Source organism: Rhipicephalus microplus, chromosome 6 (assembly GCF_043290135.1).
Source record: "Rhipicephalus microplus isolate Deutch F79 chromosome 6, USDA_Rmic, whole genome shotgun sequence".
Lineage (NCBI taxonomy): Eukaryota > Metazoa > Arthropoda > Arachnida > Ixodida > Ixodidae > Rhipicephalus > Rhipicephalus microplus.
Genome location: NC_134705.1, coordinates 6,994,610 through 7,020,782, shown reverse-complemented (window position 1 = coordinate 7,020,782; position 26,173 = coordinate 6,994,610). Strand labels below are relative to the sequence as shown.

Genomic DNA, 26,173 nt, shown 5'->3' with positions numbered 1-26,173 from the left:
TCATCAAACGAATGTGGCCTTTCTTCCATTGATGTAGTTTGCGAAGATGTAAGCGCACTATATTTAGCTGTTTTTGAAACAAAGGTCCAAGTACCCTGGTGCATGCAATGTTATATTATTCAGTTCACACATTCACAGTAGCCTAGACTGCCAATCAATAGCATATACTAAGCATTTTGAAGAGTGTTGCTGAGCATTTTTAGGAAGCTAAACTTCAAACATCGCATTTGTTCAATGTGTAAAAGCACACACACCTTCTCTACAAAGACAAAAGGCCACAGAGTTCCTTCCGAGGTGGATAGCTCCAACGCAGGTAGCTGCAGTGGCTGGTCCACCTGTTTCCGCCATGACCGCAGCTGGTGGAGAAACATTTTGTAAACACATACACTTTCACTGTGTTGCACACATGGATGAGACTACATTGACGTGCATATACTCCCAGGTCACATAAGTATTTCAAATTACGCTACTGCTATTAAAAAATGCAGTTGAAAACAAATAGAACGCGTCACTGAGCCAGTTGGTGCATTGTCTAAAAATAAAACTAGAACGGGAAAAAGACAAGACACGGGAGACAAATCAATAGAAATGGGCGCTCACTACCAACTAAATTTTATTATGAAAGAACTGTGGGAAATAAGTAAATCATGTGTCCCAAACGTGGCGACGCGCACATTTCAGAGTTGATCATATCAAAACTGAAGTATATTTTGACATTGCTATTGAAAATAACACTCCTACAAACACACTGACGTCTTACTGACGCAATCTTTACCTTTTGATTTTATGTAGAATGCCTCTAACAGTTCTCGTGCAAACGTTTCCTCACTGCGTCTCAGCACCTACAGTCTAGCAAACAAAGGCACACAGCCACACACTGCACAGTGAGCAGAAAAATGTGTGCCCTTATCGTTTGAGAATGACAGCTCATGCTCATAGACCCGCTGGTTTACACACCCGCCTATTTGGCCAATGTATGATTTACCACAGCTAAATGGCAATTCATGTACTACTCCCACCGCACAGTCCACGTAACGCCTATTATGCTTGGTTCCACAATTTGTCTTCTTTTTAACCTTGCCAGGGATTAGCGCACACAGCTTGGACAGCTTGCACGGCGCTGAAAAGATGACTGGCACATTGTGCTTAGGCGCAATTTTCTTGAGGTTATGCGCTACTTTGTGGATGTAGGGGATCCCTCAGAGCTCGTGTCGTTTGCATGCGTGTGTCTTCTTTTTTTTCCAACCCTGGAACTTCACTTTCTCCAGCAACGACTTGGCCACCAGGACAGCATCAGAATGTCCTAAACACCGCAGCCATTGCACTTGCTGATGAAATCTGTCGGGGGCTGCAAGAACGCATGACTTATGGAGAGCGGATTTTGCACTCATGGAAGCGATTGCACGCTACACAGTCTTTGAATGAGCCAAATCAAACGGCAGCAACGGTTTGCAAGAGCGTGGAATATCAAGCCCAACATACATGTGAGTGAAAAATCGTAAGCTTCACATCTAAAAACTGCAACTGCCCTTTTTGTGTAAATGACAACTCCTGCCCCAACAAATTAAAATATTCTAAGATCTCATGCACATCGCCGCTAAAGGCACTAAGATCAACACCGATACCCTCCTGCTTTCTAAGAACCACTAAAATCATCAACATATCCACTCACAGCAAGCACCTTGTCACTATTAAAAGCATTCTTCAAACGCGTTTCCAAGGCCAAGAGAAAGATTTTGTAAAAGACCGGTGCTGTGCACGAACCAATGAATACCCCATGTTTTTTTTTCTCAGCCCTGTTTTGAAACAGTACTTCCCCATTTCTTTCAATGCATTCCTTCACCACAATGATGAAGAGTTCTTTATGTGGTATACTGTAAAACAAATCCTCTACATTGACAGAAAAGAAGTACCCGACAAAATTATTGTTGTGCACAGATCTATCACTTAGAGCAAATTTTTCGTTCCAAAAGGATCCTCAATGTCTAAGCTATGCTTGAATGCCTCATCAGGCATCTGCTTAGATGCTGCTACCAGGATCCTTTCTCGCTCACAACGGCTCTAAACGGCACACCCTCTTTATGTGTGCTTGTCGTGAAAAATATAGACAAACAATTATCTTTGCTTCGAGAAATAGACTTTTCCAAACTTTTCAGCTCAAGCTGGTGGCACCTAGCTACAGCTTCTTCACACTGGCTTTCACAGAAACAATATTCTTGGAAATGATCGAGGCAGCTTTTTGTTTGATGCAGTCCAATGACATTACAACAAGCATTCCTTCCTTGTCAGCTTGAAGCAAACACACACTGTTTCCTCTGAAGAACTGTACAAGTGGAGCTGTAGAAACACTACGTCGCTGAAACATTACGTCGCATTACGTCGCTGAGGCTTCTCTAGTTTAAGCTAAAAAGTTGTCTACACTCTCCTGTAGGCACCTTTCCTTCTGCTCTTTTTCTGCCTTGTTAGCCACTCTTCTATTAATAGCGAGAAGGTCATGTGTGGGAACATGCGGTTCGAGGCAAAACTCGAGTCCCATTTTCAAAACGCTGTTAATCTTGACTGGGACCTCTTTATACCCAATCAATACCGCATCTTGGTGGGCGTCTGGCTTTCAATTATGTCACTTCGGCAAATGTGCCAGAGTACTGTGCCACAGGAACTCGGTGCTTTGGGCTGCTTGTTTTTGCCAAGGCTGCAGGAGATATTTACCAATCAGGCCCCCGCAGCAGGCCACCTGGAGCAGGTCGGTGAACATCCTCAGCTGCATTCCAGCCTCCGAACGGATATCCCATACAGACTATTCCGATCCGAAACAATTATCCACTGCCACTTGTGGCTTGGAGTGTCCTTCTCAAGAAGTTTTTCTAACCGGATCGAGATGACTGACAACGCTACGTGTGATCACTGTGGCGACTGTCCTTATTATAGCTCCCAAAGACAACAGCTTTCGGCAATGTACCACAGCTCGACGACTGGCTGCTTTCGAAGCAGTCAATTTTGGAGCATCACAACGTTCGACCTTCAAGCCAGAAAGCGACGAAGGCGCAGCTGAAGTTCCTGAAGTCAACCGGACTCGCTAAATGACTCACATTCCTGTGCTTGAGTGTGAGCGCATTTTGAGTGCGTGCAACACTATACACCGATATACACCAAGAGATATACCCCCGCGCATTGCGCCACCTTACATATAAATAGCCGCATGCCCATGCTGGCATCTTCATTGTGATCAAGGGTCCCGTATGAGGCCAAAACGTCAATGTCTGTTTGCTTTCATTTTTACCTTGGCGAGTGTAAGTGTTCCCTCACCAGACGATGGTTCGTCAGGTGCTCGATTATATCAGTCTTGAGAGAAGCATTGGTTTGCTGTTATAACCCACATTCGTCAGTTTGTCAGCTTAAAAACGAGATTTGCTTCGTTTAAGTGTCACTCACAATTTAACTACCTAGCACTGCAAGATCCCATCCCGAAATCCCTGCGGCTGCCAGTTCTTGTAAAGATTGCCACAGGAAAACAGACTATTGCCCAAGCAGAACGCCGCCTACTGCAAGCCCGTATTTTGAAAACGAAGGCAACAATCAAATGCCTCGAGAACGACATTTTCTTCGCCCAGCGCCGACTTTAGCACCGCCGTCCTATCGAGTTTCATGGCATCCTTCCTTACGCCAACAGCCCAGCTACTGCTACTCGTCATAAGAGGTTTGCCTTCCAGGATTCGAAGTTCTGCCTTCTCTTGGAAACGAATTTCCGTATTTCGACTTCGCTGGGCGTTCGAAACGTCTCTTTGTACAAACTTGATGGGGCAAAGGAAAGGCTCCTCAGTCGCGGCCTTAATTACAATATCGGAGCACGACCAAACATTGAACGGTTGACATGTGCGATTGAACAAGCAGTGCTTTTTGTTGAGCGATGTCTTGACGAGGCTCACTCACGGGCTATTGGGATCGTCTCAAAGGCCACCTCCCCCCCTCCCCTCAATGCGGAAAAACGCTACGCCGCTACCGGCAGCAGAAAGAAGTGCGTTAAAATGACTAAAAGACAGTGAGAACATAGCCATCCTTCCCGCAGACAAGGAAAATGCCACTGTAATCTTGGACCGCGCCGAATACTTCAACAAAGTGAACAGACTTCTCAAAGACACATTGACATATTCACAGTTAACGAGGGATCCCAAAAAAAAAGTGGAATCTGAACTACAAAAGTTGCTCGTTGAAGTATTCCAGTTTGTTTCGCCCGAAAACATGAGCCTGTACTACAAGCTGCTCTGCCACAATGGTTCGGCCTCGGCCTTGTACCGGCTCCCCAAAATTCACAAGCCCAACATTGCAGTACGGCCAATTCTGGACTACACATGCCCACCACAGTGCGAACTCTCGCGTTACCTGCACCGTATCCCGCGACCCCTAGCAAAGCTCACCGAAAGTTTCATCAAGGACTCAGTTCATTTCATCGAGCAATTAAGAGATGTGCGCCTTGATGACGATGAGGTCATGGTATCCTATAACGTGAACTCAATGTTTACCTGTGTGCCCATTGACTATCCTGTGGAATTCTGCAAGAAACTTCTTGAAATGAACTCTTCTTTACCTCAACGTATGCCTTTTAAAGGAGGACGTCTGCCGCCTTCGGAAATTTTGTCTTGACAACACATACTTCGTGTTGAACAAACAATATTTCAAGCAGGTGTTCGGCACAGCAATAGACGCATCCGTGTCCGTCGTTTGACCCAACATGGCACTAGAGGATCTGGAATGTGCTGCTCTTTCCTCATTTGCGACGCGACCAAGGTTTTTTCTAAGATACATGGACGACTGCTTCTGTATTATCCGTCACCAACACAGAGCACAGTTTCTCCAGCACCTGAACTCTTTCAAGGCAAGCATACAGTTCACGGTGGAAGAAGAAATCAATGGACAAATTCTTTTTCTTGACGTCCTTGTGGAGAGAACCTCCAATGGTTTAAAAACAAGCGTGTACAAAAAACGAACGCGCACGGGAAGGTACCTCAGCTTCGACTCAGCACACCCCATCAGAACAAGGAGATCCGTTATTGCCGCGCTTTATTCCCGGGTGTGATGGTTAAGGACGTTCGTCACTGTGTTTGTTGATAGCGGACGAAAAAGGATTAACATCAACAATGGATGCGAACAAAAGAAGCGTTATATTGTACACTAGAGAACGAAGTGGCAGGTGAAAATAAAACTATATGTCCAACCCTACACGCCAAGCGTCACGCAACATGTACGAGAGTCAGACCTCTAGCATGCGGAGAGCTCGCGGCTACGCTTACTCCGAGTCCAGCGCGTAGAGTTCTCAGTTCGCAAGAGGAAAACGCTGCCTCACAGTTTGGGTCCCCGTCGTCCCGACATGATGCGATCGTCGACGTGCGCGAGGGCAAAGGTGGCACGGCTGGAACGGCTGACGGCACACGGATGCACTACCGTGTGCAGCGCCGTTTAGTCAGACGTCGCGGCCAGCAGTCAGGGTCGCAACTCCTGAGGTTCAGGGTCAGGCCCCGGCTCACGAGGACCACGCCCGGTAGGCCTCGCCCACGAACCTGCTCCCGGCCACTGCACCCAGGCAGGAGCCGTTCAGCAGGCCCCGTCCTTGCACCTTGTACCGGCCGGCGGACTCGACCCCGAGCGAACACGCCGGAGCTCGACCTGGCCGACACGTACGGGTCCCACGTCCGGCTCAGGAACGCTCCCAGGAACACGTCCTCTCGAGCGGCGCACTGCTTCGTCTGCCTTCGTGGCCTCCACGCTCGAGCTCGCTTTCGCACGTTCCTTCTTCTTCTCCTCTTCTTTTTCATTTCTTGTTATCGCCTTCGTGCCACCTGCCCTCCACTCGTCTTCTTCAGTTTCGGTTTAGCGTCCCTCGGCGCTTTTAAGTCCTTTTAGCCACAAATCGTACCTAAACACAGACCTTTTGTGTCCTTTCCTTACAAATATCCCCCTGCTCAAGAAAGTTGTTTAGGGGGAAAACAACTTTTCACAAGCGCACGAGGTGGAGTACCCAAAAACGAAAACATAGCCAAAAAAAACATTATTTACAGAAGTTCATTCCGTTAGAGAAAAGGTGAATTGACATGAAAAGAAATTGTGCCACCACTAAACGCTAACCAGCGGAGAAGTCGAATGCGGCTGAGGTAGTCGGCCCCTACGTTGTCGGAGCCCTTAATGTACTCAACCACAAAGTCATACTCAGTAAGCAATAGGCTCCAGCGGAGTACTCGGCTGTTGATGTGTTTTGCGGAATTTATGTAAGCAAGAGGCTGGTGGTCAGTTTGCAGCACGAATCGGTTTCCGAAGAGGTACACATGAAACTTTTGGATAGCCCACACAAGAGCCAGCGCCTCTCTTTCGATTGTTGAGTACCGTGACTCCCGTTCGAGCAGTTTACGGCTTGCGTAGGCTACTGGATGCAACATGCCGTCGTGACGCTGCACTAAAACGGCCCCAATGCTGGATGAAGATGCATCCGTGCGCAATATGAATGGCTCTTGTAAGTCCGGTGATCGCAGTACCGAACCAGATGATAGTATACGCTGTAGTGTTACAAACGCTTGTTCATGGCATTCTTCCCAGATGACCTTATTTGGACCTCGCTTCCTAGTGAGTTCCGTTAGAGGTGATACTACAGCGGAGTAATTGGGCACGAAATCACGATAATAACCGGTTAAACCTAGAAAGGAGCGAACTTCTTTCTTCATCTTTGGTCTCTTTGCGGCCTGAATCTTCTCCAATGTCTCAATCTGGGGTCGGAGAAGATTGTTCCCGAGAATGTGTCCCAAGAATTTCACTTCGGCAAAAGCCACCTCACTTTTCGATGGCTTTATTGTGAGATGAGCTGCCCTGGCACGTTGCAGAAACTTGGTGAGAGTTATGTGCTCGTCCCAAGTTTGTGTGGCTATGAGCACATCGTCAAAATAGTGATAGATGTTCGGTATTCCATCTACCACTCGTCTCATTAGTCGGGTGAACACAGCAGGCGCTGTTTTGATGCCGAACAGCATAAATCTGAATTGGTAAAGGCCAGAAGAGGACTGAAAAGCGGTGAGGACCTTCGATGCTTCGTGCATCGGCACCTGCCAGTACCCTTTGGTGAAGTCGAACTTCGAAAAGTAGCGGCTCTGACCTAGTTTGGCAAATATCATGTCCACTCGAGGTATCGGTTCGTTGTCGGTAACGACGACTCGATTCAGCTGTCTGAAATCAATGCAAAGTCGGGTGTTCCCGTCTTTCTTCTTGACCACGACGATGGAAGCTTGATACGGGGACTCCAAGGGCTCAATGATACCTTGGGATAGCATGTCCTGTAGTTCTTTTTCTACAGTTTCTTGGATGGCGAATGGTATGGAGTATGGGCGTACCTTTACCGGTGTTTCAGTGGTAAGGCGTAACTTGCACTCGACGAGGTCCGTCTTCCCTGGCACGTCAGAAAATACATCATGGAACTCTCTCAGGAGTTCATTAATTTGGTCTGTCTGCGGGCTGTTCAAGTTAGGCGCTACTAACACATTTTTATATGTTTCCCTTTGGTGCAGGGCAACAAAGGGAATTTCTCGCTCATCAACAGTGTCTGACTGCACAGAAACGGCAGCTTGTTGTGCTTCACTTTCGGGCTCCCTTTCGTAGTATTTCTTGAGAAGGTTAATGTGAAAAAGACTTCTCTGAGTTCCGAGATCTATCTCGTAGCCATAGTCACTGCGTTTTTCAAGCACTGTGAAGGGTCCCTTCCATGTCAAGATCAATTTATTCTTATCAGATGGTAGCAACAGCAATACTTTGTCGCCGGGTGATAGGTGTCGAACTCTTGCTTTCCTATCGTAATATTTCTTCTGTGTCATTTTCGCCTTCAGGAGTTCTTCGTGCGCTACCTTTCAGGTGTCTTGCAGTCGCTCCCGGAGATCTATAACATACTCGTATGTTGTTTTCGTTTCAGGATCGATGTTGGCCCCTGTCCACAGTTCCTTAAGGATCGACATTGGCCCGCGTACAAATCTGCCGTAGAGGAGATCGAACGGCGCGAATCCAAGGCTCGTCTGGGGAACTTCACGGTATGCAAAGAGCAGGGGAGCCAAGTATCTGTCCCAATGTTGCAGCCGTTCTTGACACATGCGGCGAACCATTTGTTTGAGAGTGCCATTAAATCTCTCCACAAGTCCGTTGGCCATGGGGTGATAAGGCGTTGTGGGTAGCTGACGAAATGAAAGTAGCCGACCGAGTTCTTGCATGAGACTCGAGGTGAACGACTTTCCACGGTCGCTCACTATCTCACGGGGCACTCCAACGCGGGAGAACATCTCTACTAGTGCTTCCGCTATGCGCTCTGTCTCGATGCTCGGTAGTGCCACCACATCCGGGTAACGCGTAGCGAAGTCTACCATCGTTAAGACATACTTGTTGCTCTTGGATGACGTTGGTGACAGCGGGCCAATAATATCGATGACGACCCGCTGAAAAGGTGTGTCTATGATAGGCATATTTCCCAATGGAACTCGTCCGACGAGGTGTTTAGGCACGGTCCTCTGACATACGTCGCACGACTTCACGAACCGTATCACATCAGCCCGTACACCCGGCCAATAAAACTCTGTAAGGACACGGTCTGTTGTCCTTCTTTGCCCTTGGTGACCAGACAGAAGGCCTTCATGAGCCATCTTCATTACAGTGTTCCGAAGATCCTTGGGTACTACAAGTTGCTCCAAGTCTCGCCTTTCTGCCGTGCGGTGGCGCCGGAAAAGAATGTCGCGTACCAGCACAAACTCAGTGACTGCTGGCTTCTTAGATATGATCTTTCCCAATGCGGCGAAGCAGGTTTCCAGCGTGGGATCAGCGTGCTGTAAATTCTTTAGCGCTTCCCGGCTGATATCCAGGGGTTGGATCCGAGGAACAATCAGTTCACTGGGCTTTTTCCTTTCTTTTCCTGCAGCCACCGACATGTCATCTTGTCGTCTTCTATCTGATGAGGTTGCATCTTCAGGTTCTTCTTCAGTGCATACTGGATCACGGTGAATCTGTGCTAGTTTTGGACGTCCTGCTGGCTGCTTCGGGGCTGGTTGGGCAGCTGACAGTACACCCGCAATGTCGCCAAGCACGACTTCATACAATGGATTCTCCATACAAACAGCAAGCACCTGACCTCTGAAAAACGGAGAATCTATGTACACCTCTGCTTCTGGTAAGACTTCTGCAGATCGGTCCAATAAGCGAATGGTACGGGTGTTGCCAGTCAAGTTGCAGTCAGGAACTAGTGATCGTTTCACTACTACTGTATTGCAACCGGTATCCCGCAATACGGTAACCAGCTTCCCTTCGAGATAGCCCTTTACAGTTGGCATCTGTTTTGACCCGTTGTCGCAAGTTGCGTTGCTTTGGGTCCCATCACACATGTCATAACAATGTTTCTCATGCTGATTGTCAGGCGCATCTTCCATTGATTTCTCATGCTGCGCTTTCTGGTATCCCAAGACGGAACATGATGCCTCTCTACGTTTTCCCGAGTTTGAGGGACAACTATCGGATCTGTGCCCTGACTTCTTACAAATCCAGCACGACGTCGACTTGGGCGCTCGAGACTTTGTCCAGCAATCGGAAGCTCGATGACCCGGCTTGTTGCACAGAAAACAAAGCGGTTTTCCTTTGCTTTCGCTGACAGTGTCAACTTTAGCTGTAGCCATCGGTTTCCCTTTTTCGTCTTTTCCTCTAGCGAGATTCACAATTCCCTGAGCTTCCAAATATTGATCAGCCGTCGTTGCCAACGTGTCCAGGTTATGACATCCTCGCTCCTTCAGAAAAACAGCCAACTTCTCGTCGCACCGCCTGAGGAATCGCTCGGACACCATCTTGTCTCGCAGTGCATCATATGTTTTGGGAGTCTTCGCCAGCTCCTGCCAATGGTCGAAGTATCCACAGAGACGTCCCGCGAACTGTCGACCTGTCTCAGTATTCTCGGGCCGGGCATCCCTAAACTTCGTGCGGTATCCCTCCTCTGTATAACGGAACCGCTGGAGGAGCATCTGCTTGAGCTTTGCGTAGTCCGTAGAGTCTTCTGCAGACATCCGTCCTACCACGGTCAAGGCTTCTCCCGTTAGACACAAGCTCAGTGACAGGGCCCACTTGTCGGTTGGCCAGCCTTGGCTCATGGCAACCCTCTCAAATCTCTGGATGTACGCATCCAGTTCGTCCCTACTCTCATTGTAGGGCGGAATCATTTTGTGTGGGCTGCGAAAACTCTGACCACCACCCATACTATCGTCCGCGGAACTCGTGCTCGGCCGCTGCGCTTCTGCGACACGACGTCGCTCCTCGAGCAGGAGCCTTTCAGCCTCCATGCGAGCTATTTCACGCTCATGCTCCACCTGTGCTGCTAGCCGTGCCTCCTCTCGATCTTTCGCTCTCTGGTCCCTCATTTCCTTTTCCTCCGTGCTCACCCATGCCAGCAAAGCCTCACCCCTCAGCCCCATCTCCTTCCCTAGCTCAACTAGCTTTCTCTTGTCGTCCATCCTCGTCCGCCACACACAAACAACGTGAGGCTCTCAGATGTGAGGCGAGAGCTTAGTCCTGTCTCGCGGACGCCAGAAATTGTGATGGTTAAGGACGTTCGTCACTGTGTTTGTTGATAGCGGACGAAAAAGGATTAGCATCAACAATGGATGCGAACAAAAGAAACGTTATATTGTAAACTAGAAAACGAAGTGGCAGGTGAAAATAAAACTATATGTCCAACCCTACACGCCAAGCGTCACGCAACATGTACGAGAGTCAGACCTCTAGCATGCGGAGAGCTCGCGGCTACGCTTACTCCGAGTCCAGCGCGTAGAGTTCTCAGTTCGCAAGAGGAAAACGCTGCCTCACAGTTTGGGTCCCCGTTGTCCCGACATGATGCGGTCGTCGACGTGCGCGAGGGCAAAGGTGGCACGGCTGGAGCGGCTGGAACGGCTGACGGCACACGGATGCGCTACCGTGTGCAGCGCCGTTTAGTCAGACGTCGCGGCCAGCAGTCAGGATCGCAACTCCTGAGGTTCAGGGTCAGGCCCCGGCTCACGAGGACCACGCCCGGTAGGCCTCGCCCACGAACCTGCTGCCGGCCACTGCACCCAGGCAGGAGCCGTTCAGCAGGCCCCGTCCTTGCACCTTGTACCGGCCGGCGGACTCGACCCCGAGCAAACACGCCGGAGCTCGACCTGGCCGACACGTACGGGTCCCACGTCCGGCTCAGGAACGCTCCCAGGAACTCGTCCTCTCGAGCAGCGCACTGCTTCGTCTGCCTTCGTGGCCTCCACGCTCGAGCTCGCTTTCGCACGTTCCTTCTTCTTATCCTCTTCTTTTTCATTTCTTGTTATCGCCTTCGTGCCACCTGCCCTCCGCTCGTCTTCTTCAGTTTCGGTTTGGCGTCCCTCGGCGCTTTTAAGTCCTTTTAGCCACAAATCGTACCTAAACACAGCACTTTTGAGTCCTTTCCTAACACCAGGCATTCCGTGTCTGCTTCAGCCCTACAGAACATACGCAAGAACTGCAGAGGGTCCAAAGGGACCTGTTAATGAACGGTTACCCAATCCAACTTCTCAGGACTTGGGAGCGTAATGCAGCTAAGCCCCGTAGTGAAATGGCCCAAGAAAAAGAAAGGGCGAAGCGTGCAGCCACTCCTTACACAGCGGGAACAAGCGAGGCGTTGGCAAGAATTTTTAAAGGCTATGGTGTTAAAATAGCCCACGTGCTTACTGGAAAACGCTGACAACAGCTTTTTCAGCAAAAGATCCTCTGAAGCGCACGGATCTCCTGGGAGTTATCTACAGGATACCATGTGGGGGATGTACATTGGCACGAATGGGAATTTGAAACGACGTTTGAAACAACACCGAAATGACGTCGCCAAGGGCCACACAACTGCAAATGCCTTGGCGGAACACCACAATGAAACTGGCCACAGTATTGACTGGGACGCCGCAGAAATGATCACAACAGCAAGACATTTATCTGCCCGTCTTCCTTTAGAATTATTTTACATTCACTCGACTAACCGCACGATAGACAGGACAAACGGCAATCTAAGAGAGATACAATAAAACTTCGTTAATTTGAACTCAGTTATATCAAAACACCACTTAATTAAAGTTAAAGTTAGAGTGGATAATTTAAAGGAGAGGCCGGCACCAGTCCAATTAATTAAAAAACTGTGGTTGACATGTGCCAGTTCCACAACCAGATTTCGCCACAAATCTGCAGAAACAACGGCATTAATTGCCACAAAGCAATGCAACGTAAAAGAGTGGCTACTTGGGCTGGTTGGTATTGCATTTTTGAAAGAAATATACTTGCTTAGTGCGCAGGGAATGTTTTCAGAAGGAAGATAGAGCCGAGAGATAGGACAAACCAATTTTATTGCACAGATGGCGGGAATATATCTACAGTCGAGCCCGCTTATAACAAACCTGAGTGTGACGCGGCATCCGTTCGCTGTATCCCGAAGTTCGTAGTAAATAAAACACAGCTTTTAAAAACAGTTGCGAGTGAAAACACAAGCTTTTTTTGCCCCAAAAAGTCCATGATGCACGTGTTTCGAAGAGCAGAAGCGATAAGGGCGGTCTTGAGTTCATTTAAAACGGCAGGCTGCTCGTTCTCCGAGGCCCGTGGCATAAGCTGCATGAGGCGCTGGCTCCAAAGCTTCGTCGTTCTCGCAATCCGATTCCTCCAAATCGCTCTCGCCACGTACTTCATTCACAATACCCCAATCCGTGCACAATTCCGCAGTGTCGGCATCATCATCGGCCGTCATTAAATAATCGCAACAGATGTCTCACCCGCTTTCTCAGATCCGACTCGACGACGCGCTGCCACAAATCGCCGCCGCAGTGGTCCTGTTCGGAAGCTTCAGGCTCGGCATCGGGCCTGATGATCGACGAAGTCGGCCTGGCGAAAATAGTTTCGCGCACATGTAGCTGTCAACGCCGCCCACGAAATATTCACCATCTCCACAGCTGAATACCGGGAGACCCGAAGCGGCAAGTTGGCTGCCAGGTGGTCAACAGCTATGAGCAATCGCTCCGCAACGCGGCACCTAACGCGCAGATTATGCTCAAGCCAAGTGGTCACACTTTCGATGTTTTGTTGAGCGGCACGAAAAAGCGTGCTAGTCCTCTCGTCGGCCATCATGACCACACACGCACACCAAGATTGAGCAAGACGCGCACACGCGACGCACATGCCAGAACGCATGGAACAGCTCTGGGCGCGTTTCCAGTCAAAAAACGAAACTAATTTGAGCCAGCGTGGCAGGCGTTGCGAAGCGGTGGAGATGGCCGAAGGGTGCGATTTCGTGCCATTGAACCAATGTATATTTTCACGGTCACACGGATATTGTTCGTTTTAAGCGAAAGTTCGTTTTAAGTGGGGCCGTTATATGTGGGCTCAACTGTACATTCAAGAGGGCGAGGAGATCATACACAGATAAAGGGACGAATAATGGCGCATGCGCCAGACCACCTTATTCCAACCTTGAAATGACAACCTGAGAAGATACTCGTATTCATTATCAGACAGATTGACGGATGGGCACTTACACAATCAGTTCCCGATTTGCGAATCAAAAAGCTTAATTCATTTCATGTGCCCTCTTGTCCTTATACCTTGCCATTACTTGGCATTCATCAAACTTCGGTGTGCACCCACAATTCGCACAGTGACTTGCCAAGTGGCTGCCCACTGATCCGCGCATCAGATTTGCTTGCTCCCTAAGGCGATCATTCAGACAGCGCCCCGTCTGACCGATGTAGTATCGACCACATGATAAAAAAATCAGATGCACAAATGCCTATAATACATTCTACAAACACCTTTGCATGCTTTGTATTGCACCCGACATTTAAAGATCCTTCGTAGTTTACTCTTTTACATTCTTGTCTGCCATTCTTATGTGCACAAAATTTCACACTGCTTAAATAGAATCGTCGCGAAAACTGGTTGTCTTCACGGCAAAAAACAAGTGTCGCCGCAATAAGAATTTCAGAGTGTTAAAGAATAAGTGTTAGTGAAGAATGCATCAATGAAACGTAAATATTTGCCACTTGAAATTCCTTGTCCATTCCATGTTTGGGCACTACCCTTAGGGGCCAGGTAGGTGTGATTTCTCCTGAGGTTCCGGCCGGGCCTGGGTCATGCTTTGAGGGACCAGGCCAAGTTCAGTTGGGTAATATTGAGCGAGTTACTGGCCAGGCCCAAGCTGAGAATCACAGCTCCTGCAGTACAGAGTTACCAACGAAAAACCCTACTGCGACGTGAGCTCCTCTTCCAAAAGACAGAGTTCCCCACTCAAAACCGTTTCAAGTCAGCGGCGTCGACTTAGCTGGACCTGTGTTTGTAAAATGAAATTGCACTGTGAAAGCCTACGTTGTCGTATTCACGTGTGCAGTAGTGAGAGCCGTTCATTTAGAGTTATGTAGTGATATGACTGTTCATTCATTTCTTCTGGCTTTTCGACGTTTTGTCATGCGGCGGGGCATACGAAGTGTCATATATTCTGATAACGCTCTAACATTTAGAGCAGCTAGTAGGGAATCGAAGTGCACCTACGAGATTTTACGAGATGTTCAGGTCCAGAACTTTTGCGCGACCAGCTACATCGTGTGGAAATTTATTGCTGAACATGCTTCATGATGGGAAGGATTCTGGGAAAAGATGATACAAACGGTTAAAGGCTGCCTCTGAAGATCATTAGGGAAGGGCAGCTTCAACTTTGGGCAACTGAGTACAGTTTAGCAGAAGTCGAGGCAGTGGTCAATTTTATACCATTAACATACGTCTCTGCTGAAGCGAAAGAACCTAAACTCTAACACATGCTCATTCGATAGCTCTTCGACGACTAACTAGCCTCCTTCACCATGAAGGTTCGATAACGGCCATGAAAAACACAGATACACTGCGCCTGTGGAGAGAACGTCAGCGATGGCTAACCACTTTCTGGAACCACTGGTACAAAGAATACCTACTACCTCTCAGAAGCACTCACTTCAGAAAAGACAAAAAAGAAAAATTTAATTAGGTGTTGATGACAATGTATTGATATGCGATGACAAAGTGCCTATAACATTCTGAAAAATGGGAAGGATTTGTAAGGTATACAAGAATACAGATGGACACGTTAGGGCATGCAGAATCAGATTAACAAACAACACTGAGATTACGAGGCCGATACAACTCCTGTCTCCCCTGGAATTATGCAAGTGAAATTGTCGGCGGCGGAGGATGTAGAAAATTGCGGAAGAAGCAAAGAAGAACAAGTATCGGAGCAAAGACTGTTGGGACACTTGGATTGTTGGAAGGCACGCCATGTTTGGACGGCGTAGCGCGCAGCACCAATAAAGGCTACAGAGAGGTTCTTCACAGATGATGTCAAACATTTACATAATAATTGTGAACAGAGGACAACAAAACTAGGCCTATAATTTTTCAGCACACTTGTCACAATGACGTCGTTGCAGGTATTGTACGAATTGAGGCACCTTGAAGAGACGAAGAGCTGTTACATACCAACAGCAAACGAAATGCACTGATGAAACAGTGAGTGAACGAAAAACATCAGCAAGGTTTAGTCTTAATGAATGCTTTCAAAACTGATGATTCCTCCTGAGCCGTCATTGTGAGAGGTTCAATGTGCCCCCCCCCCCCCTCATTTTCAGTGTTTCGACTAAAATTGTGCCTGAAGTAATGCAAATTTTTTTAAAAATGAAAAATTGTGAATCACCCAGTTTAGCTAATCATTAGACGTTTTTTTAATGGTTCTTAATCAGTAAGATGAAACTTGGCCAGCTGTTTTCATCATACCAAGCTTGAAGAACAGGAACCATATCACTTAGCAGTAAGAAACACTTCCAGAAAGCCTAGGGAAACTTAAGTCGATCCTTGATTAGTTTACTCACATCTGTGTCATCCAGGCAGGTTGCCAAAGCAGCAGCCAAGCCCTTGGGTGAGGGCAGTGGTACGTAGCCCTCTATGTGCTTTGCTCGCAACTCGCATGTTGGGAATCGCCTGTTGATGAAGCATAAAAGAAGCGTCAACGTCAGTAGAGGCTTTGCTCATAAATGCACAATGCGGTCTCCACACTAAAATAAATTCTGATTACTACTGAAGTTATGCAGTTGGCTAGTATTCCCTTACATCATTAGTGTTGCTGTCATGCTCTGACAACAAAGCAGCCATAAATTGCTAAACTTAAAGTGGGCAACGCAGAAATCAGGTTTCACACATGTACCACTTTACCAGAGGTGCGTCATTCAGTAATATACACACCTTTTTAAAGAACCCCTTATATCTTATGCACAAAACAGACCATCTGTGATGTAAAGCTGTTATTAAGTGAGTAACAAATATTGTGATTTTGGGGACAAAAAAGACAAACGCATGAGAGCCGATGAAACAAAGGTTTGCATCTTTAGTGCAAGAAACACTATGTTATGATCAACTCGCCCAACAAGTTCTTATTGAAGAACTAGTTGGTTCCTGCAGTTTGTGGTGAAGCAGTGCAGACAGTGGGGCATACAAAACACAGCGCTGTGTCTTGTAAGGTTATTTCTCCCGTTGCCTGTGCAGTTATGCAAAAATGTCTGTGGCAATATCAGGCAACAAAAGTGTAAAACTTTAAGCAACGAAATATGGGTGCTAGCTTGAATTGCTTTAATTAAACTTTTCATGTTGCCTAACGCAGACAAACGATACAATTTTACCCTCACTAAAATGGCACAATTTCCTGCATCGTTACAGACAATTAGGGGTGTGCGAATATTCTAAAGTTTCAAACCTTCAGCGAATATTGCATTTGTAATATTCGTATTGGATTTGATAACCACATATAGAAAATTTTATATATTCCAACTCGAATATTTCTCAAATATTTGATGTTCACGAATATTTGTTCGCAGGTTTGTGCAATTGTTCTAGTGCTTCGAATATTCAAACAAATATTACGGTATTGAATTTAGTTCAGTTCAAACTTAAATTATTGAAAATTTCGAAGTATTCACAAGGAAAGAATAAATACATGATACTTTGAATGTACTGCCTGTAAAGGCAGTTTTACTGTAGTAGGAATGCTAAACCATGACAGCACCTATCCGAAAAAAAATATGCTCTGCCGCGAAGCCTTCCTTCAAGCTTAAAAGGGCCCCGCAATACTTTTTCAGAAAAATTGTCACAAAACACTGTCGATCGGTAGTCCAGGCTACCCAAGACATGCAAGTCAAATATTATAGCACAGCACGTGGCGTGCAATTCACAAAATATTCTCAGTCAGCTAAAAATAACACTTTTCTCTCGGCTAATTACTCCACAAGCTCAGAAAGCACGAGTGACGCATTTTCTTTCCTCGTGCCAATTTCCCTGCTTAGCTTCCAGTGCTTTCGTCGGGATGAGAAGAGAGAATGCACTAGCAGCGTGCGAGAAATCTTTGCAACTCCGCGCGTACTGGACCAATTCTAAAAATATTTGCGGCGGTGAATTCATGAGGCAATAAATAAGCTTCTTTAATGAATCCATTTTATGGCTACTTAAAAAAGCGTCACATGGCCCCTTTAAGTGAAAATATTACTCTTAAATCAATTCATTTTATTATGCTTAAAAGCCAGTTATGATGACTTATATGCTCTAACTATAATAAATATTGAAATGTTACGTATTTTAAGGGTTATGACTCTCATCCTGCTGAAAATAGAATCTTAGACTTATTTTGAATGCAAAAAAAAAGGGGGAATTCACAAAGAGGTCCTATTTCATTAAAAATATTGTATAGGTTAGTTAGGTCATGATAAATATGCCCATTTTTCATTATGTCATATATACTACTTGAATTCGAAAAGAAATTATTTGACCAAAATCAGAATTCACTTCGAACCTAGAATAAGCATAAGCTTATTCGTTCGCATATGTCGCTGTGAAGACCTTACGATTTCGCACATTTGTAATAAGAGCCTTAGTAGATCATTGATTACTATGACTTCGGCGCAAGTGCGATGATGCCTGCATGGAGAGTCATGGAAGCGTGATGGCGGCTTCCAACAAATGCGGCAGCAAGTCATCACGACAAAGCTACCAATGATAAATATCTCAATCCATCTAAATCATGTACTGCCTGCACGGCAGTACATGTGGCAAGGCCGTTTAAGCACTTTTACGGTTTAGCGCTGTTACGGTTCACGTCCGCGTACCGACCACGCTGTCCGCTGCCGCGCTCCTGTGTGCAGGACAGCAAGTGTGTATCGCTTGTGGAAACTAAGGCAACTTGCCGCCACTGCATTGGCTAGACAAAATGGTCTTCATACCTTTGCTCGGTCCCGTTCTGAGCGAGCACGAAGAAACAATATCTCTACGCAAGGGCAAATGCACGCCTATACATTACAAAGCCCGGCTCTGATACAGTGAGCTTAGTAAGCGATGCACTGTACACAACTTGCTAGAGGCGCGCTCAGCTTGACGTACAATAGTAACGCGTTTCATGTATAGCCATGCCAGTTTTCACTAATGGATCACTGTAGAAACCTACGCACACATGTTGAAGCCTGACGAGCCGTCCGTCAGTTGTGTCGCTACTTCAGCATGTATGCCCTCTTCATTGTTCCAAAACAATTGCATCGTGAGGGATATGGTCATACGAATGATGTTCCGCACAATGGCAAACATAGAAATTTGGTATAGTTACAATGATGTGATCACATATAGTTTTCCGCTGGTAACCGTGACGCACGTAAGGTGATAGACGAGTTACTGTGTAGTTCCGCTGCGTTCCCAAAAGCGCCTTTGAAAATACGTCGTACGCACATCACACTCGTGCGACATCTCCTGCAATCAAGCCTTGCTTACACCGTTGCTTTGATTTTGCTCTTTTGCCAACGTCAAGTTACTGCCGTCTGTAGCCAATGCATCGAAAGGGGTCGCGATACAGCAAAATAGTGCCCTCGCTGCCGGGAGTTGTGGCTTTGTCAACAAAAAGGCGTATTTGGGGCATCTTTCTATTAGACATCAGTAATAATCTATCTTGCACGTTTATCTCGCGTTATGACTGCGCGCGCAGTACACCTCGGTCACGACCGTGCAGCTATCAGTGCTACACAGCATTCTTGATCGGAAAATGGCGAGAAAATTAAAAAGAAAACTCTTTAATTGGAGTCTTTCGAGTCATTACTGATAGTGTGGGAACCTGGATGAACTGCGACCATCTAGGCTGCTTTAATAATCACTCAGATTTAAATACACTGGTGTTAACTATTAACACAATCATACCAGTGGCCTCAATGTCACTAGCCATCATGGCAGGTACGAAAGCTTTTCTTTTTGTTTTGTAGCAAAGTCCTACAACATAAAAAAAGATACCAAAGGTTTGTTCAACATGTGGACTAAACCCCAGACTTCCCAGTCACAAGCTCAACTATTACAGTCTTAAGCTTTCTGGAAAGTACAGATGGTGATATTTTTTCATTTTTGTGCGTAACAGCTGACTATAACAACAATTGTACTGTTTTCAGCCTAAATATATTGCCACCTACTTCTAGTAGTGGGTCGTATGCCAAGGTGAAGGCACACACCACAGAGAAGAACGAAGTGTGCGTGGGCCCTGCTCCGGCAAACACGCCCAACCGACGCGCACTTGGTTAGAGCCCCGTTGCTCAGATGTCATTAAACCTTGTCGACACCCCCTGGAGCGACGTGACAATTGGTGGAGGTACTGAGTAGCCCCTCACGGATGTTTCAGACCCCTCCTGGAAGCGGCACCACAAGCCCAGTGCGAGTCAACACCGTTCATCGGACAAGCCGCAGGATCAGGGGATTACCACTTGAAGCAGACCCTACAGTTCACACCAGTATGATAAGCACGTCCGTTCAAACCACTTTAACAGGTATGGAAAACCCGCCGGTTACTCGGTACACCCTCGAAAGTCCACAGGTTCCGACACCGTTTCATGGCACCGAGCTCGAAGACGTCGAGGACTGGTTGGTCGACTTCGAGCGCGTGGCTGCTTTGAACGACTGGAACGACGCGGCCAAACTACGGCGTGTGTACTTCTATTTGGAGGATGGAGCACGTACCTGGTATATGAATCACGAGGAGCAGATGACATCGTGGCCCGAATTCCGCCGCCGGCTGTTGGATACTTACAGAAGTGCTGATCGCCACGAACGAGCGATCCAGGCCCGCATCCAGATGCCAAATGAAACTGTCATGACCTATGTGGAAGATATGACGCGCCTGTTCCGAAGGGCTGATCCGAGTATGACAGAAGAAAAGAAGTTGCGTCAACTGATGCGGGGAGTTAAGGAGCAGCTTTTCGCTGGCCTTGTACGGAGCCCTCTGAACACGGTCACCGAGTTTTTGTCCGAAGCCGTCACGATGGAAAAGATGCTTCAGCATGGATCCACCCTGTATGAGCGGCAAGTGAACACGTCCACTGCTCAAGTTCTCACTACTATTGGGAGCAACACCGAGTGTCTGCGCGACCTTTTCCGCTCTATAGTAGGCGAGGAGCTGCAAAAGGCTGCCACACCACCACTACCTACGGTGAGCATTGTCAAGGACGAGCTGCATCATGCCCTTTGTGACCCTGTGAGTCTGGATAACGCCACACCCGCCCCGGCTGACTACCACCGTGCGAACTATGCGGAAGCCTTGAAGCGCCCAGCTTCCTCTTCCCCGCTGTTTGTTCAGGCACCTCCTACGGTTTCACTTCAGTCCGCGCAGCCTTTACGGTACTAAGAGAACACACGCACGCCCCCACCCCTTGTTTACGCCAGCCCTGTGCATCTTGCGGAACAACCAGCACACTACCTTGACGACAGATGCGCTTCGCCTCGGAAATCTGATGTTTGGCGGACTCCTGATCGCCAACCTTTGTGCTTCCACTGCGGTGAAGCGGACCATTTGTACCGCCAGTGTCCATACCGGCGCCTCGGGCTTCGCGGCTTTTCAGTATATCCAGCGCCTCCTCGGTATGGCCAGCGACCCCGGGACATTGAGGACTACCTGACTGAACAGCGCATGCCATCGCCTTTTGGACGGCACTCGCGCGCACCGTCGCCGAGGCGCTCTTCATCTTCGCCACAGCGCCATGCTGGCGCACGGTTCCCCAGTCCCCGCTGGGAAAACTAACGCAAGCGACCCTTGGAGGCGAGGTCGCTGGCAGTCGACGTGCTGAAGAACTCCGATCGACGCTAACAGTAAAGGGTGTCGATTCGACTGAGCGATATGTGCTGCTTTCTCTGGATATACCGGTGCTGATGGATGGCTATGCAGTAGGTGTTTTAGTTGATAACGGGGCTGACTATTTGACACTAAGCAGGAAAATGACCAGACTACTAAAGAAGGTAATCACGCCCTGGTATGGCTCCGTGATTCGAACAGCTGGTGGCCACACCATCTCTCTGCTTGGAACCTGCACGAGCAGAGTTCGGGTCTGCGGTTATACTTTTATAGCAAGTTTCCTTGTGCTCCGTGAATGTTCACGCGACGTTATTCTTGGGGTTGACTTCCTGCAGGAGTATGGAGCTGTCATTGATCTTCAAGAGAATCACATCACCTTCTCAGCTGACCGAGCAATCGACAAGCAGGACAACCAACAACGTACCGACGTTCTTCGAGTTTCTGCTAAAAGTATACCGCTTCCTCCAAGAGCCAGTGTTATAGTCGACGTCACATGCTGTGAATTGCGAAATCGTGAAGCGATTGCTGAAAGTAATTTTGAACACCCGCTGACTCAAGGTGTTTGTGTGGCTAGGAGTATCATACAGCTACGTGATGGCCGATCTCAACTGCGCGTTACAAATTTCAGCAACGAACACCGACACCTTTTCCATGGCACTTCGTTAGCATTTGCGGATGAATTAGGCATCGTTCCCATCTGCTTCTCGTCGGACGCAGTGGAGGCCCCCGATACGTCTCTAAACAATATCGATATTAATTCTAACCTCACACCAGAAAACCAGACAGCACTGCGAAAACTCTTGCTTGAATTCAAGTCATGCTTCGCTGCTTCCTCTAAGGTGCGCCAGACTTGATCTTTAGGCACAGAATCATCACTTACGACGACGCCCGCCAAGTACACCAACAGCCTTACCAAGTGTCAGCGAAGGAACGAGAAGCCATTCGTACGCAAGTTCGAGAAATGCTTGACGACGGCATCATCAAGCCTTCCAACAGTGCGTGGTCCTCTCCGGTCGTCCTAGTCAAGAAGAAAGACGGAACGCTACGTTTTTGCGTCAATTACCGGAAGCTGAACAGCGTGACTAAAAAGGACGTGTACCCGCTGCCACGCATCGACGACTCATTAGACAGATTATGCCGCGCCCGCTATTTTTCCTCTTTGGATTTAAAAAGTGGTTATTGGCAGATTGAGGTCGACGAGCGAGACCGCGAGAAAACGGCCTTTGTGACCCCTGATGGCCTGTATGAATTTCGAGTCCTTCCTTTTAGTTTGTGCTCAGCGCCCGCAACCTTCCAGCGAATGATGGACACTGTGCTTACTTGTCTGAAGTCGCAAACTTGTCCGTATACCTTGATGATGTCGTTTTTTTTTGAAACCTTCCAGCAACATCTTCACCGCCTCAGGAGTGTGCTACAGGCTATCCAATCAGCAGATCTTACACTCAAACCGCAGAAGTGTCACTTTGGTTATGAAGAGCTCAAATTCCTTGGCCATGTAGTCAACGCGAAAGAAGTCCGACCCGACCCTGACAAACTTGCCGCTGTAGCCGCGTTTCTGCATCCTACAGACAAAAAGACTGTTCGGCGCTTCCTGGGCTTGTGCGCCGACTATCGACGATTTATTAGAGGGTTTTCGAAGATAGCGGAAACCTTGACTCGCCTTACACGTGACGACACACCGTTTGTATGGGCTACCGAGCAACAGGCTGCTTTTGCCGAGCTACGACAGCGGATGCAGTCAGCCCCTGTTCTTGCGAATTTCGATGATGATGCTGACACAGAGGTGCACACTGACGCCAGTAACATCGGCCTCGGCGCAGTGCTCGTCCAGCATCAACACGGCAAAGAACGAGTCATAGCCTATGCCAGCCGCTCACTGTCCCGTACCGAGGTGAATTACACAACCACAGAGAAAGAGTGTCTCGCAGTAGTGTGGGCAATCACCAAGTTTCGCCCTTACCTCTATGGTCGTCCTTAAAGTGATGACACACTATCATGCCCTCTGCTGGTTGGTAAACATACGTGATCCCTCTGGACGACTGGCCCGATGGAGCTTGCGTCTACAGGAATTTGATGTGACCATCGTATATAAGTCTGGACGGAAGCATGAAGACGCTGATACACTGTCGTGTGAACCCATACCTTTAGTCAATCAAGAAGAAGAGGACGATGACGGTCTCCTGGGCGCCCTTGGCTCATCTGACTTGAGCAGACGCCAGCGAGAAGATGAAGAGATTCGACCGCTCATCGACTATCTGGAGGGTCATAGCACCGTTATACCTCGCCATCTATCTCGCGTTGTGACGTCTTTCTGTCTCCGAGATAATGTCCTGTACAAAAAAAAACGCCTGTTCTACGAGCCGCGCTTACTTCCTCGTCGTTCCGAAGGACATGCGGGACGAAGTCCTCTCCGCGTGTCATGACGAGCCCACACTTGGTCATCTAGGTTACTCATGAACGCTCGCCAAAGTAAGTGAGGCGTACTACTGGCCTGGACTTTCGGCAAGCGTGAAGCAGTACGTTAAAAGCTGTCGTGAATTCCAGCGTCGAAAGTCGCCAACAAGCAAGCCGGCTGGATTACTTCAGCCAATCGATCCACCCCACAAGCCCTTTGACCAAGTCGGCATGGACATTCTCGGCCCATTTCCGTTATCCTCCGATGGGACTATTTCCGTTATCGTCCGATGGGACGTTGCGACTATTTGACCCGCTATGCTAAGACACAGGCGATACCACGAGCCACGGCTTCTGAGGTAGCACAGTTCTTCATGTGCCACATTGTTCTGCACCACGGTGCTCCATCTACAGTGATAACCGACAGAGGAACAGCGTTCACTGCACAGCTTGTTGATGAAGTTTTTCGACTAAGTAACACGAGGCATCGAACGACGACTGCTTACCATCCGCAGAACAACGGCTTAACCGAGCGACTAAATAACACAGTCACAAACATGATCTCCATGTACATCAATTTGGTACATACTTAGTTAACTACAAAAGAAGCAACAAAACGTCGAAGCAGAGCAGCAGAAACAAAGACAGAGAGCAGGGGTGTGGCATGCATCGTGTTTAAAGCAGCCACGTCCCTTGTGCTCTGTTTTTTCCTATTTCGATGTTTTGTGGCTTCTTTTGTAGTTAACTTCTCACACTATCGAAATACAATTAATAGCTAGACACAATACTCATCAGGTTATCGCACGATAATGCTAGAAAACTTTTGAAATCATATAGTTTTGCACTTGAAGCAGTTTTCCGTTTTACTCCGTAACTGTGTACATGAATTTTATGAATATTAAGATAATTTTGCCTTCATCAAACATGTAAACAGAAGCTCATTCGATATATCACTTCATCGATGAATGGTTGCATAAAAAATGGTTCAGTTATGTCTAATTTTTCGGAAAGATAGCGCTACCATGAGACCTAGAATCGACAAGACCAGCATTGTTTTTCGGATGGTTTGGTACGCACCAAGAAGTATGCAACAAGTATGCATTAGTTGATGCTCTATTTAGTTCTGGTTGTGTGATTTGTTAACTGTCGAAAAGCATGCACTAATGCCGTCGTTAGTTATTCTTCAGTGCGGCATAAGTGCATTGTGAATTTATAAAGTTGTTTATCCCGTTGATAAAGCTCTTTCAGCGGTGAGACCAATGTGAGTGCACGGGCTTTGGCAGGGGAGGAGTGGCGGTGTTAACAAACCACTTGCTGTCTCACACCCCCCCCCCCCCCCTCCAGGCCACGCACGCCAACAGGGTGTTGCACGAGCACTTCCCCCCTCTCCCGGCCGTGATCCAGCACAGCACAGAAATAGCACTCAACTAATGCTTAAAAAATCATTTTACTCTTCAGTGTGCCTTTAAAAAATAAGCATGATAAAGTTGCTTCCACAGAACAAACCAAATATCAATGCACTTTTTACTGAACGTAGCTTTCTGGTAACGTATACCCTTCCTGCTTGATAACTGCAACTATTACAACCATACTTATGCTTGGAGTAGCGGCTTAGCTGCGTATGTACAAAAAAATCTGAACTCGGAGATAGCTTCAGATTTTTCACTAAATCAAGATATTGAGTGCCTCCCTATTCATGATAAAACAATAATAGTTTCACCAGTGTAATTACAGACCATTTTGGGGAAACAAAAAGGATGCCTTTTCCTATATTTATTTAAGGATACTGCATTCTCAAGCAGAGACTATAGCAGGTGTGATACATTGATAAATAGTATTAAAAAAAAGGCACAACAGTTTTAAAAGAAAGCACATGAAGTGAAAAATACAATGCATATTGTCACGGGGTAGTGACGTGGCCGAAGACAGGAGACTTCGGGTTGGGATTTAACTGTTTATTTGGGTGAACCTGTGCCCGGTAAACGGAAAGTCCAATTACAGCAGCAGTCTCGCACAGATAGCAGTCTCGGACTGATAGCGGCGAACGGAGCGTCGGCCTTTGATCAACAACTGACTAGCGGCGAAGCGCGTCGGCATTTTATACTCTTGCCGTCGAATGTTCTAGCGTTATCGCTGGCGGTGGCGTAGGTTCCAGAACAATCTGTACCGTTCGTACAGTGGGCGTGATCTTATCTAAATGATCTACTACAGTCTGGAACCTTCTCGAAAACTGCAGGCGCGGTTTGCGCTGAGAATCGTGTGGTGTTTTGGGACGATAACAAAAACTTGGGAAATGAAACGTGGCATTGCCCCCCTCTGAAAAAAAGGCATCGTCCCGATGCTTTAACTAAAGATGAAAGTACAATAATAATGCAAGAAAGTACAATGAATAAATTACGATACAACAATAATACAATAAAACACGGGTTCAGTTTGCTAACGCGCATGAAACGGCTTGAGGCGCGCGACATGGACGACTTCAGGTCGCGATCGGCGTCGTTGAGAGTTCGTGATGCCGTCGGGGACAACCTCGTAATCAAGTGGGCCGAGACGTCGAACCACCCTGTACGGTCCGAAGTACCGTCGCAGAAGCTTTTC

General features: G+C 47.5%; 1 protein-coding gene across 12 annotated transcripts in view; it reads right to left on the bottom strand.

Annotated features, from left to right (window-relative positions):
• LOC119167755 (uncharacterized) overlaps positions 1-26,173 on the bottom strand; it is a 595,822-nt gene that overhangs the window by 529,531 nt on the left and 40,118 nt on the right. For all 12 annotated transcript variants that reach the window (XR_012883841.1, XR_012883842.1, XR_012883843.1 and 9 more), the window contains 2 exons: positions 15,918-16,026; positions 255-356 (listed from right to left, as the gene is read on the bottom strand). Coding sequence is in view for 9 of the 12 variants with exons in the window: in XM_075865247.1 (XP_075721362.1) it covers positions 255-356; positions 15,918-16,026 (211 nt within the window). In the remaining 3 variants the exon portion in view is untranslated. The remainder of the gene's footprint in view (positions 1-254; positions 357-15,917; positions 16,027-26,173) is intronic.